The following is a 13,862-nucleotide window of genomic DNA, read 5'->3' as shown; positions in this document are numbered from 1 at the left end:
CCTCCCAGGCATCACAATGCTTCTTGCCCCGAGCTTGGGCTGCTGCACCCTTCTTTCCTTCACTTTGTTCGGCTGGTGTGTGTTTAATAGAGATAATTTCTTCCATATCTGTGGGTTTGGGCTTCGATGTGACACTTTTGTCCCAGGGCTTTGTTGCCTGTTGGGTTTGCCTATTTTGTGTTGCTGGTTTTGGAATTGTAGCTGAAAGCAAATTGGAAAATCTTGTTGAAAAGATCGTACAGCCAGAGGGTGTAAAAAAAAAAAAAAAAAAAACGTGGACTAATTTGTTATAAAACAAGTGTTTGAGGAAACTTAGGAAATTTGCTTAAGCAGTTTTGCTTTTATGCCTGTTAGTGGAGTTTGCTGGATATGCATCACTGTTCATATCCTCATGGTGTGCTATTATGAAACTGAACAGACTTGCCTAGTAAACAATTAAACAGGTGAAAAAATCCCAGTGAGCCCATATTTATGCACACCAATACTCTGATTACTCCCAAAACTCAGCTTCATTAAAAAATCTGACAATGCAAGAAAACCGCATTTACATGAGATTGAAATAATCGAGTTATCCTCTGCTTTTGATGTATAATATGTAGAGGCATGTGCACAATACTTGCAAAATGCGAACATAAGATAAGCCAGTAAGAACACTGGTTCAGTTGTTTACATGCAACACGATATCGGGGTAATGGGCCGAAGTCTACCCGTTTCGATCAGTTTTATTTTTGTTTTTTTGTTTTTTTTCTTCACCCCAATTTGGAATGCCCAATTCCCAATGTGCTCTAAGTCCACGTGGTGGCGTAGTGACTCGCCTCAATCCGGGTGGCGGAGGACGAATCTCAGTTGCCTCCGCGTCTGAGAACGCCAACCCACACATCTTATCACGTTGCTTGTTGAGCGCGTTACCGCGGAGACATAGAGCGTGTGGAGGCTTCACACCATCCACTGAGCGGCATCCACACTCAACTCACCACGTGCCCCACCGAGAGCGAACCACATTATTGCGACCACGAGGAGGTTACCCCATGTGACTCTACTCTCCTTAACAACCGGGCCAATTTGCTTGCTTGGGAGACCTGGCTGGAGTCACTCAGCATGCCCTGGATTCAAATTCTTGAACTCCAGTGGTGGTAGTCAGCGTCTTTACTCGCTGAGCTACCCAGGCCCCCCATTTCGATCAGTTAAAGGAATGCAGTTTAATGCGTTTACATGACCACACATGTTGTCGGCTTATAATCGGCATAAGAACGTGCATGTAAACGCACTCCTTACATTGAAGGAGGGACCCGAGCCATATCTAGAGACAGGAATATCATAGAGACCTGAGTGATCTCTTTTGACTTGGTCCAGAAAGCAATCACCCAGAAGACCCTAGCAACTATATTGAAATGCCATGGCACCCACGCTTGACAATTGTACATGTTCATATTTACATACATTTTATGGGATCTTTTATTTTATTTTGTAATTTTTTTTCCACCCACTTCACTTCTACCAGTCGATTTTTCTTTAAGGATTTAATTCATTGAAACACGAAAATCTTAAAGGGATAGTTCACCCAAAAATAAAAATTATCTTATCATTTACTCACCCTCATGCCATCCTAGATGTGTATGACTTTCTTCTGAAGAACACAAATGAAGATTTTTAGAAAAATATTTCAGCTCTTTTGATCCATACAATGCAAGTGAATAGGTGCCAAAATTTTGACACTCCAAAAAGCACATAAAGGCATCATAAAAGTAATCCATATGACTCCATTGTTTTAACCCATATCTTCAGAAGTGATATGATAGGTATGGGTGAGAAACAGATCAATATTTAAATACTTTTTTGCTTGAAATTCTTCTCCCAGCCTAGTAGGGTGTGGTATGTAAGAAGAATATGAATCACCAAAAGCAGAAGAAGAAGAATGTGAAAGTGATCTTTTTCTCACCCACACCTATCATATCGCTTCTAAAGATGTTGATTTAACCACTGGAGTCTTATGGATTACTATTATGCTGACTTGTGTGATTTTTGGATCTTCAATGTTCTGACACCCATTCACTTGCGTTGTATGGACCTACAGAGCTGAAATATTCTTCTAAAAATCTTAATTTGTGTTCTGCTGAAGAAAGAAAATCATACACATCTGGGATGGCATGAGGGTGAGTAAATGATGAGAGAATTGTAATTTTTGGTTGAACTATCCCTTTAAACCAAAAATATTTCTGAATTCAAATTTCTTTTCAAACTAAACAAAAATATAATTAAAATAAATAATTAAAATAACGAAGTGGTCAAAACATTTTTTATATAACCACCTACCTTCTTCCAACGGCCTCTTTTGCAGTGACTTTAAAAACACTCTACGACAACAGGTGGAAAAATACCAATACATATTGTTAATATAAACATTGAAAAATAAACCATGACATCTAGAAAGTTTAACATGAATCTCATGAAGTTTTGTTTCATAAAATGGCTTAAACGGTTATTTTCAAGGACCTAATTTGGTGTATAATTTTATCTGTATTTACAGAGGTTGGACATGAACTTTATTACCACCTGCTTGTTTAATCTCCAAACTGCAAAAGTAGGAAAATAATTTAGACTTTGTGCTGAAAACAGACGTGGTGCTGAATCATCTTAGCGCAGTAACCTAATTCTCAGGAAAATAGCTTCAATAAATTAACTTCATTGACACAAAATACCCCCACAGTTTGTGTGCATACACCCACAGATAGCGCAGACACTCCCACCCACGTCCACTTGCGCTTTGCGCTGGCATGAAAAGTGCCATTTGAATCAGCGCTCTCATGGAAATTAGATAATGCTTTGCGCTGCAGCTTGTGCTGTCACACAATTAGAGCCCAATGACTTATTTACACAGACTACGAGTAAAACTGCCGATTATCACACTTACTTTTTGCCCTGTTCCTTACACAAAATGCTGTCTTAAGACAAGCGCATGACTTGTAAGGAGATACACTTTAACGTTTGCATTACATAACCAAATACATTTACAAGCTTGCTCTAGCATCATCAAATTGTTCGGTAGCTCCACTGGTAGAGATTTGCACTTGCGATGCAAAGGACCGAAGAGTGTGCGAGTCGACACTTGAGCCAAAAGTGTCATAGAAGCACCATAAAATGAAGTGGTTGCTTCAGCAATTGCTTTTCATCTCACATTTGCTTTTTATGACACTATCAGATTACAAAGATACTTTTATTTTAAATAACGTGCACTTATGAATCATGCACAGTAAGACCAGGAACGTGCATTATGTAATATTTCATTTAAAAGTACAAATATACCATGTAGTCTCTAAATTTTAAAAAGGTTTTAAAAGCTGCGTGTATTGAACATGAATACATATTTTTCAATTAGTGTAGGTGGGGTATAGCGTGACAACACTGCAGGCTGTCGGATGTGCACTGCTAGATGCGTTTGGTGGGAAAAGCGCCTCCTGATATCACGTGGTGAACGCTTACCATCTGAGGCTGCCGTAAAATCTCAGTTTAACTTTTATACCTGCATGCTTCATGAACGCAGGGAAAACAGAAAGGGGAAACGTACCGGGCGCGGAGGGTGGAGTGTAATAACTCCAAAACCCATAATCACTTTTTAAGTATTGAGACAGATATAGCAGGCAGGGACGGACTCCGTGGTGGTCAGAGGCCTGTCTGCTGCGTACAGCTGTGGTGTCCTGCACTAACCCGCTGGGATTGACCAGCTCAACTCACACTGGAGACGCGTGTGTGTGTGTGTGTGTGTGTGTATTTTGTGCTAGGGGCACCTAAACTTTCCTGTAGCCGCTTTAGTGTAGACGGTGACCATAAATAAAATGGAACTGACAGTATTATTTGCCATCATGGAGGAAGCAATAATGCTAAAAACCCATTATATTGGACAGTAGTGCCATGTTGAGACAACATTCATTTAAAACCCATTTTACTTCCGTAATGTGACATAATTCGGAGTGAAACCATGCCAGAAAGGAGCCAGACCTGAATGCAAATTTGCTTAAATAAATAAGAAACAAAAATAAAAATAAAATAGGTATCGGTTGATATTATCCAATAGACTGCTTGGCATCATTGACATCAGTGGAAAAGAAAAAGATGTTTTTGAGGTGGTGCAAGTGAATACATGCATGTTGTGTAGCGTGTGGTACTGGCTTGTTTTAAAGGGGATAAGCACTTCCTGTGTTGCCAAGCAGTGCTCCCTGCCAACATCTCTAATCTCTTTTAGCTGCCGGTTAATTTGCAGTTGTGTATTTGGACAAAACCCAAGAGTTTTTATTTTAATTTTAAACTCCTGTCTTACAAATTTGCCCATGTTCACGCTCTCATGCATTAGGTATCATGACAATAATTAAGAACGAAATGTTTTTACAGCATATTAATCTTGGTTAATGTTAATAAAATCATTGTTAGTTCATTGTTTGTTCATGATGCATTAAAGATGCACTATGGAACTTTGTTCTCTCTAGCGACATCTGTGGTTGAAATTTTAAATTGCAAGCACTTTATGTGAGTTGTGTTTCAGCACAACTCCTTCATAAATTCACAGTATGCCCACCTCTTCAGACACTACTACACCACTGGTTGAGGGGCTTTCACATGACTCGCGTCAACGCTCCCGAATGCACTGCTAATTCAGGTTAACTATTGCGTAAAATAACGTTAACAAATGCAACCTGATTTTAAAGTGTTACCCAAATTAATTTTTCTCTATTAAATGGATTGTTTAGGCTAAATTTAGGCTGATTGGATGATCCACATTTGAAGTCGTAAAAATGTCGAAATACATCAGTTTAATTCTACATTAATGTTACTAGTTACTATGTAAGGGATAATGTCCAGTCAGCTTAGCGTAGGGGTCCTGATCACCTGTCAGGGTTTATTTTTTGCGAAAACAACCGGCTGACTTTACATTAACCTGCTTATTACGTCTCCTAACCAAATAGTTAAATAAATGGACATAAAATATTGATTTGCATTGAAATTATGTAAGAAGAAAGAAGTCGTTGAATAGTTGAATTTCACCTGCGGGTTGCGTCGGAGTTCTTTTGGTGTATATTTTGTAATTAACGACTGTCTGACTGCTAATTATCCAGCTTTTTACAAGACTATTTGCCAAATAAATAAATAAATAAATGGACACGAAACATTGATTTGAGTTGAAATTATTTTATTAGCTTACTTGTAGAGATCGCAAAGTGAACCCAGGAAAGATGACTCGCAATAGCCAGATGACCGGTCTGATATGTCTTAATCCCCGGATGTGCGGTTGTTACTTAGAAATATCAGACCGCTAGATGGCACCATTGACCAATCAGAATCAAGTATTGTAGAGTCCAGTGTAACAAAAAAACATTACACAGCAACTTTATTACTTGGTGGAAGAACTGTTCATTGTTATAATTAGTGTCATTTGCAAAGGCAAGCTCTATAACTGTTGCTCATACTTGGGGTTTGTGATAACAATAAATATTAAATTTTGGCGTGTAACCATTTGGGAGACAAACATTAAGGATACCTCAAAGTGTGCGGCATGTTGAGGAGAGGTGTGCAATTACTTTTCTAAGCAGTCAGATGTGCATTGAAGTAGGGACTCAAGTAATATCTAGAGACCAGAATATCATTGAAACTTGGGTGTGGGCTCTTTTGCCAGTCAACAACCAACCAGAACACCATAGCAACCGCATAGTAATGTACAAAAAATTACCCAGAGCACATTAGCAACCACATAGTGGTGAGCGTTGCACAAACGCTGTAATAAAAAAATCAAGTTTGTTATAGAAAATCTCATTACAGAAATCGATTCAGGATTTTCAAATGTATGCCCCAAATCAAATAAATCTCCTAAAATGGAAAATTGCACTGAATAAATGAGATGTGGACTGCCACTTCACCAGCACTGAGTGACAGTTACGCTGGAGCCGCCAGCGCTCTCCTTCGTTTAGCTACGTTGTTAGTGAGGAATGCCTGTTTGAGGTATGAGGCGCGCTCAGCCCATCATTTGAGTTTTATAAACATGAAAATATACACAGTCCTATAAACCTCGGCTCATTTAGACCACATTTTTTTTTCATGCCATAGGCTGGAATCAGACTACAGCGCAAAAAAACTGTTACCGTAGGTTTTAAGTACTGTAATTATAGTGTTTTCATTTTAAGTCGTTAAAACTGAATTATTGTAAGAGTCTCATCATTGCTGCATTTTTGAAGTGTTCAAAAAAAAAAAAAAAATATATATATATATATATATATATATATATATATCGTTTACAGTTCCTGAAAAAAACTCAAAAAATCACCACGATGCTAATGTGTTGTGGGTGGTTGCCAGGGTATTGCTGTGTGCTTGTGAAGGTGTTCTGAGTGGTTACTAGGGTGTTGCTAAGTGTATACACATTCACGATTTGTTTAAATTTCACACTCATTTTTTCTGTCTGTTCCTCACACACACACACACACACACACACACAGCCAGTTTTCTGTGAGTCAAACTCATGGCATCACATTCAGGGCTGCCTCCGCATCTGACCTCACTCAAGCAGATCTGTTTCATCTTCCTGACTAAGTTTGTGGTTTGGCTTTTTGACCCCAGGCTCTGATGACTGCACGGTGCGTTTCTGGGAGGTCAGCACAGCGCGCTGCCTGAAGACTGTTGAAGTTGGGGGAGCTGTGAAGGGCGTGGCCTGGAATCCCAATCCCTCCGTCTGTTTGGTTGCAGTCAGCTAGTAAGATCCACCTCCTTTTTTCTCTATAAATATGTAGCTTGAAGTAGAGCTGCTGTCTGGTTTATTAAAGGTGCACTCAGTAACTTTTTGCTCATGTTATCTTGGAATTACAGTGACACCTAGTGGTGTGGAAGCAGCATCTTTCAAAATCGATAGTTTTCAGTTACAGATGCCTTTTGTAGAAATTCACTATACACAATCAGCCATGATTAATCCAAGAGTGAAAGTGTCCAATAACAAGAGTCAAGTCATTTTTATTTGTATAGCACTTTTCAGAACACACATCGTTTCAAAGTAGCTTTACAGAAAATCATGCATTAACAGAAAATGAAACTGTAATATCTATAAAGTCTTTGAGTCTTCATTGTGTAGTTTGATTTAATATGATTGTAAATTGTGTATAAAAAAAAAAAAAAATAATAATAATAATGGAAGCCTGGGTAGCTCAGCGAGTAAAGACGCTGACTACCACCCCTGGAGTCACGAGTTTGAATCCAGGGCGTGCTGAGTGTTTGGCCCGGTTGCTAGGGAGGGTAGAGTCACATGGGGTAACCTCCTCGTGGTTGCTATAATGTGGTTCTCGCTTTCGGTGGGGCGCGTGGTGAGTTGTGCATGGATGCCACGGAGAATAGCGTGAAGCCTCCACACGCGCTAGGTCTCCACAGTAACGCGCTCAACAAGCCACGTGATAAGATGCGTGGATTGACTGTCTCAGACGCGGAGGCAACTGAGATTCGATCCGTATTTAGAACCCCAGTGAGCAAGCCGAATGCGACTGTGGCAAGGAACTTAAAACTCTTTAAGATGTTGGTTAATGGAGAAAAATAACCTTGGGAGAAACCAGGCTCACAGTGGGGCCCAGTTCCCCTTTGGCTAAACCGCATGAATGTAATGCCAATATTAGTTATTTATGTGCATTGCAAGTCGTGGTTTAAAATTAGTAAACTAAGTAAGTGTTAAGGGCCAGTGATTAAACAAAGATTTTGTATGAACTGTAAGATGAATGACTTTGAAATCCATCCTGGATTAACTGCAGAAGTTCACATAGATGCATTGTCCTTTGTTAGTTGGCTGATGAAGGCTTTTGTTGGCAATTAATTGATAGTCTATGTATTCCATTTTAAGTGTGTAGTCCATCATTAGACCAAGGTGATGCAAGCAGAGATCAGTGAGGTGCATCGCAGTTCAACCGGCAGATCATTTCGGTGAGGTCTGTCCTAAGTCCAAGGTTCAGGCAGTGGCATATGAAGTATCCCATGTCTTATGGTTGGAGTTGGCATCAGTTCATCCCCTGAACTCCATCGTAATAGACTGAAGTGATGTCTGGCTGGCACCGGCAGCATTTAGTCATCATCACTCAGAGACACGTAGCAGTGGAGTCTGACACCAAGCAGGAACGGAGCTGGATCTGGCTGGCTCTGATAACCTCGGGATATGAATGACATGGAAACAAATAGAATACTATTAGCGTAGATGCCATTCAAATTATTGCAGAGTTATAGATCATGATAAATGTTTCTGGTTCTGGCAGACCTAACTAAAACAGCCTAATTGTGAGTTGATGGATAAATTAGGTGTATGCCTGGCTAAATAGATGAGTCTTTAGTCTAGACTTAAACTGAGTGAGTGTGTCTGCGTCCCAAACAGTGTTAGGGAGACTATTCCATAGTTTAGGAGCCAAATAGGAAAAGGATCTACCTCCTTTTGAGGATTTTGATATTCTTGGAATTATTAACAAGCCAGAATTTTAGGTACTGTGACAGACGATTGCATAATTCCAATTTTATTTCTGATGATTTCAGTTTTATCAGTAAAGAAATTCATGAAGTTATTACTATTGTGCTGCGACGGAATATCTGGCTCAGTTGAGGCTTTATTCACTTGCCATAGATGTGGCTGTCTTGTTGGGCACTTCTCATGCACCTTAATTTAAAAAAAATAAAAAATTCATTTTATTTATTTATCACACATTATACAAATACACTTTGGTGAATTAAAGTACTAATTTCCTTCCTTCCACATTTTTGGCCGCCAGTGTATATTATAAGGATTTCCTCAACTTCAGGCTTTTCTTTTTTTTATTTAAGTAAAATCTTGCTAAACATTTTTCTCACACTGAAATTTTTATTTTTTTTATTTGTCTACTAACGAAGTCCAACAGTGTATATACATGCACAACAGGATTTTTGTCATTTTATCCTTGAACAGTGTCATTTCCAGCACATCTCAAATTATGTATTGTGTTTAATAGAATTCTGTTTTGGAAATTATGCTTATCTACACAAATAATATTTTCACACTTTTTGCTCAATTTGGCTCTCAAGAGATCATTTCTGCTCATAAGTGATATTGACCTTGATGTTTCTTTGTTTTCTTCAAACATATTTAATCTCAAGCATGCTCTTCACTGACACTTTTATCCACTTGGTTAACAAGTACACTAACGTTGAAAAACCAAATTCTTTGGTGTGGTGGAATTGACTAATTTACAGTGAACTTTTTGGTGTTACTCAGAGGACAGGATATAATTTAAGTCTTTTGAACTAATAATGCTTAATGTGACACCGTCAGATATAAATAAAAAATCTCTGTTGTATTTTGCCCTTGCTACAGTATATAGATCACCTGGGCAGTATTCTGATTTCCTTTTCTATCAGAATGTAGGACAGTCGAAATTTATGAACAATTGATAGAAATTATTTTCACACAATAAATATTGAAATGGTTTCTGTTCATTTCACTCTTTGTTTAGATTATCATAGTTTTAAACTATACATAAAAGACATTTGAAAAGTACCAAAAATAAATGGTGAAGGCATGGTAAAACGTTTCTGATTTAGTTTCAATGAGACTTTTATACAGGATAAAACAAGACAAAAAGTTGAAATCTGTTAGTTTTGATAAAATAAAATAAAAAAATCAACCCCTGAGACATGAAAGTGCCCAAAGCTGAAGAAACATCCATATATGTCCCCAAGTTGAAATATGGTATTAGTGTATAGCTTAACTGTGTGAATCCCCATTCTGATGTGTGTGTAGTGATGACACTGTACTCCTCGTGAACCCTGGTCTGGGTGACCGGCTACTGTGTAACGCTACGGATCAGCTGATCTCATCCTACGAGGAGCCAGAGGAAGTGAATGACCAGCATGTGCAGTGGACTGTCTCAGAGGGTGAAGGTCACATGCAGGGTCACCGTCTCGCCCTCAAACACCCCAAGGTAAAGAAAACATCCACAAACACACTGTTGAACCGCATACCAGAGAAACTGCTTTGATGGTACATTGTTGCATTTAATATATTCACAAGAATGACATCATAAGAAGCATTAGCAGATCGAAATAGTAATGCTTTGTTCAGTTCAGTAATTTTATCTGTTAACAGTACAAATGGACAGAATTAGTCGCTGGATTCTCCAAAGTTTGCAAGATTAATGGGATCGAATCTTGAAAGATGTAAAAATTTGTATCAATTGTCTAATTTTAGATCTATCTGCCCATAAACATCACTTTAAAAAGCTAATTGTTTGTTAATTCTACCACTTTTGGTCATTTTGTCGCTCAGACGTTGTCGTTTTGTAGGCAGTTCTTGGCGAGAATAAACTGCAAAGTGGACCAGACTTTATGCTGGTAGTCAGAAGTTCAGTCACGTAAGATCAGGACAAAAGTGCTCACAGATTGTTCTGAAATTATGCTTTATTTCTTTCTTTCTTTTACCCCGTTTTCTATCCCTTATGAGACAGTCCGTCCCTCACGTGAGCTGTAGCCAGGAGGCTTTTAACTACTGGTAGAAGCCAAAAGCTTGTGGTCGTCTTTTTCCTGAAATGGAAAGAAATTTAAGACGCCTCTAGTGTCCAATTAAAACTACTGGAAAAGGCAAAGCAGCGACACGCGTTGACAGACTGGCAGAGGCGAAGCTAGCATTAATAACGGCTGTAAATTTAGTCTCAGCATGTTTTTAAGGTTATAATTGGATTATTGGATTGGGCATGTGGATCTTCTAAACACTTGAAGTAGTTGGATGACCTACTACATTAGCCAAAATAGTATGAAAGTACATAGTATGCAATGATAAATGTTTCAAACATTAATGTCAAGCTATATGTTATTTTCAATTCATTTATTGTGGAATAATGCATACTTTTTTACATGCAATTTAATAAAGATTGCATACAGTGAATACTATGTAGTTTTCAGTAAGTATTAATCTAGTGTCCCATTCCTAGCCTGTGGATATACTGGTGTAGTATGGTAAATATTATGCAGTATGCAATGATTATTATTTCTAACATTGTAATGTTTCAAGTTTGGAAATATGGACAATAATCTCGGAATTGAGATTGCATATTATGTGATCCAATTTTGAGCCGCTCTCTTTCTCTGAAGGCTGTAAGGCAGGTAACGTGGCATGTGAAAGGAGATTACCTGGCGTGCGTGATGCCCGACAACAGCAGCAATCTACAGGTGGTGATTCACCAGGTGAGCAAACGGCGGACGCAGAACCCCTTCCGCAAGAACAAAGGCCTGGTGCAGTGTGTATCCTTCCACCCAGTCAGGCCCTATTTCTTCGTGGCTACGCAGCGCTGCATACGTGTGTACAACCTCATCAAACAGGAGCTCACCAAGAAACTGATGGCCAACTGCAAATGGATCTCCAGCATGGCCATTCACCCGGGAGGTGCGTAACTGTGATGTGTCACTCAGCCAGACTTAATTATTTACTCACCTCATGTCTTTACAAACCCGCAGGACTAAGGTGGAACACAAAATAAGATATTTCGAAGGACCTCCGAGCTGCTGTTTTTCAGACAATGAAAGCTGAAAAATTTGGAGCCATCAAGTTCCAGAAAGAATAAAAAAAGCATCATAAAAGTAGACAACACCAGTGTTGGGGAGTAACTAGCGAAAAGTTGCGACACTACTAACTTCCAATAGCTTGATAGTAGCTCAGCTGTCACAATATTGCTGACTTTCCTGTAACGAGTAGCGCTATTTGTCACATACTGTGAACGCTGCAATGGAGCCGGATGGAAGTAGTCAAACAGAATCAAAACACATGAGTCAGTTCATTCAGATTGTTCATGTAAATGAACTAGTTCACATGAATGATTCACTGATTCTCTTGAGGCCTGCATGGCCTTAAAGGGACTTTGCCTTCTTTTTGAAGTAAAATATTTTGTTAATTTCTGCTATTTATCACTGAAGTTTAATTCAGTTATATAAAATAGGTTGTTTTCTAGTTTTATTAGTACACATTTTTTCAATTTAATGTTGTCACCATATTTATTTAACTCTTGCAAAAATTAACCACCGTTTTACTCTAGTAATATTGCTGTAACTATGACTGTAGTATAGTTTTACTACAGCAATACTGTATTTATATAGTAACCATGGCTTTACTATAGTAAAATTGTAATAATCATGACTGTAGTAACCATGCTTCATTTTGTTTTTATTATGGTTTTACTACAAATGCCATGGTTAACCTATGGTTACTGTAGTAAACCAAATCCTATCACCCTAATTAAATATTTAAATGTTTATATAATTAATTATATTATTATTAAATATACCTGATGATAATATTAATATAATCTGATTGTTATATCTATGTTTATATATATTATTTTATATTCATATATATATATATATATATCTACTTTAAAAAGCTTCAGTGTAATTTGCTACTTTTTATTAGTAGCTTGTAGTGTAACTTTTTAGTTTTTTTTAAAGAGTAGCTTGACTGTAGTTTAAATACTTTTAAGTTATGCGTATCCTGTAGCTTGGGAAGCTAACACTGATCGGAACAGCTTGTAAAAGCCTTATGGATTTGGAACGACATGAGGATGAGCAAAATGACAGTCCTTTCATTTTTGGGTGAACTGTTTCTTGAAGTCTTGAGTGTTAGCCTATACAATAATCTTTCAAAATGTAAACTGGCACCATTCTTAAGTCTGTTATGGTATGTTATATAAAAAGTGTGTTTTTGTAGTTGACCAAGGAAAGAGCTACTCGTAATTCATCTGTTTCTTGGTTTCTTGAAAATGTCCAGCACGCAAGGGACATCTGACGTCAGTGACCTCTCTCGGTACGTCATATTTGATTTTCTTCTTAACCATGTCGCTCTGTGCTACCCATTTTCCTCAGGTGACAATGTGATCTGCGGCAGCTACGACTGTCGTCTGGCCTGGTTCGATCTGGACCTGTCCACAAAGCCTTACAAAGTTCTCCGGTGAGTCAGCACCAGACTCGTATAGCTTTTTATAATTTAGGGCAGACTCGAGGGAATTTGTTGCAAATGTTGGCGCTGTCTAATAAATGCCTTCTGCTGGGAATTGGACCGGTTCTGTGTAATGTCCCTTTGCTGACATTTACCGACTCTCTTTTGTGTCTTCGACCAACCAGACACCACAAGAAGGCTCTGAGGGGCGTGGCCTACCACAGACACTACCCATTATTTGCATCTGGTTCTGATGATGGTAGCGTCATTGTCTGTCACGGGATGGTCTACAAGTAAGTCCAGTGGTTGTTGTTTTTTTGTTTTTCCCCTAATCTCTCTGTTCTTTGTCTCTGGCTTTATTCGAAATAGCATACTACTCTTACCATTTCTGCAGTATATAGTATGTGTACTTTGTACAGTATGTAAATCTACTGCAAGGAATGCCTAGATGATGACTGAATACATTTGAAATAATGTGTAGCATGCAACTGTTCACAATGCGATGGATACTGTATCCCACAATACAGTGTGCAGACAAGTTAAGCATTTAGACAATACAAAAAGTGGCTGTAAATGTGCATTTTTGTTTAAATATTATTTCCATATCATTGAATGTTACCTTATTATTGGCCTACTTCCCTCTGTTCTGTTTACTTGTTGGTCTTTGTACTCATGCGCCTGATGCATAGGCGTAGATTTTGGAAGGGATGATAGGGAAAAGTTTCAGAAAATCCAAAATGTCCTGACCTTTTGGGCAATTTTACCACTTAGAAAATACTTTAACGTTATAGCATGTTTTTATTTTCTTTTTAATGACTATTAAAAATTCTCAGTATCATTATTCATGTGTAAATTATTGTCCAACGTCTTCTGAAGCGGCACATAAAAGGCGTTTTGACGCGACACC

At 38.3% G+C, this 13,862-nt stretch overlaps 1 protein-coding gene across 1 annotated transcript in view; it reads left to right on the top strand.

Annotated features, from left to right (window-relative positions):
* Positions 1-13,862, top strand: part of LOC127420863 (ribosome biogenesis protein bop1-like) — a 120,243-nt gene that overhangs the window by 98,966 nt on the left and 7,415 nt on the right. The window contains exons 11-15 of the mRNA XM_051663445.1: positions 6,604-6,736; positions 9,776-9,956; positions 11,122-11,413; positions 12,883-12,967; positions 13,141-13,248. Coding sequence (XP_051519405.1) covers positions 6,604-6,736; positions 9,776-9,956; positions 11,122-11,413; positions 12,883-12,967; positions 13,141-13,248 — 799 coding nt within the window. The remainder of the gene's footprint in view (positions 1-6,603; positions 6,737-9,775; positions 9,957-11,121; positions 11,414-12,882; positions 12,968-13,140; positions 13,249-13,862) is intronic.

Source organism: Myxocyprinus asiaticus, chromosome 30, assembly GCF_019703515.2.
Source record: "Myxocyprinus asiaticus isolate MX2 ecotype Aquarium Trade chromosome 30, UBuf_Myxa_2, whole genome shotgun sequence".
In the NCBI taxonomy this organism is placed as follows: Eukaryota; Metazoa; Chordata; class Actinopteri; order Cypriniformes; family Catostomidae; genus Myxocyprinus; species Myxocyprinus asiaticus.
This window is presented reverse-complemented; position numbering and strand designations above follow the sequence as displayed.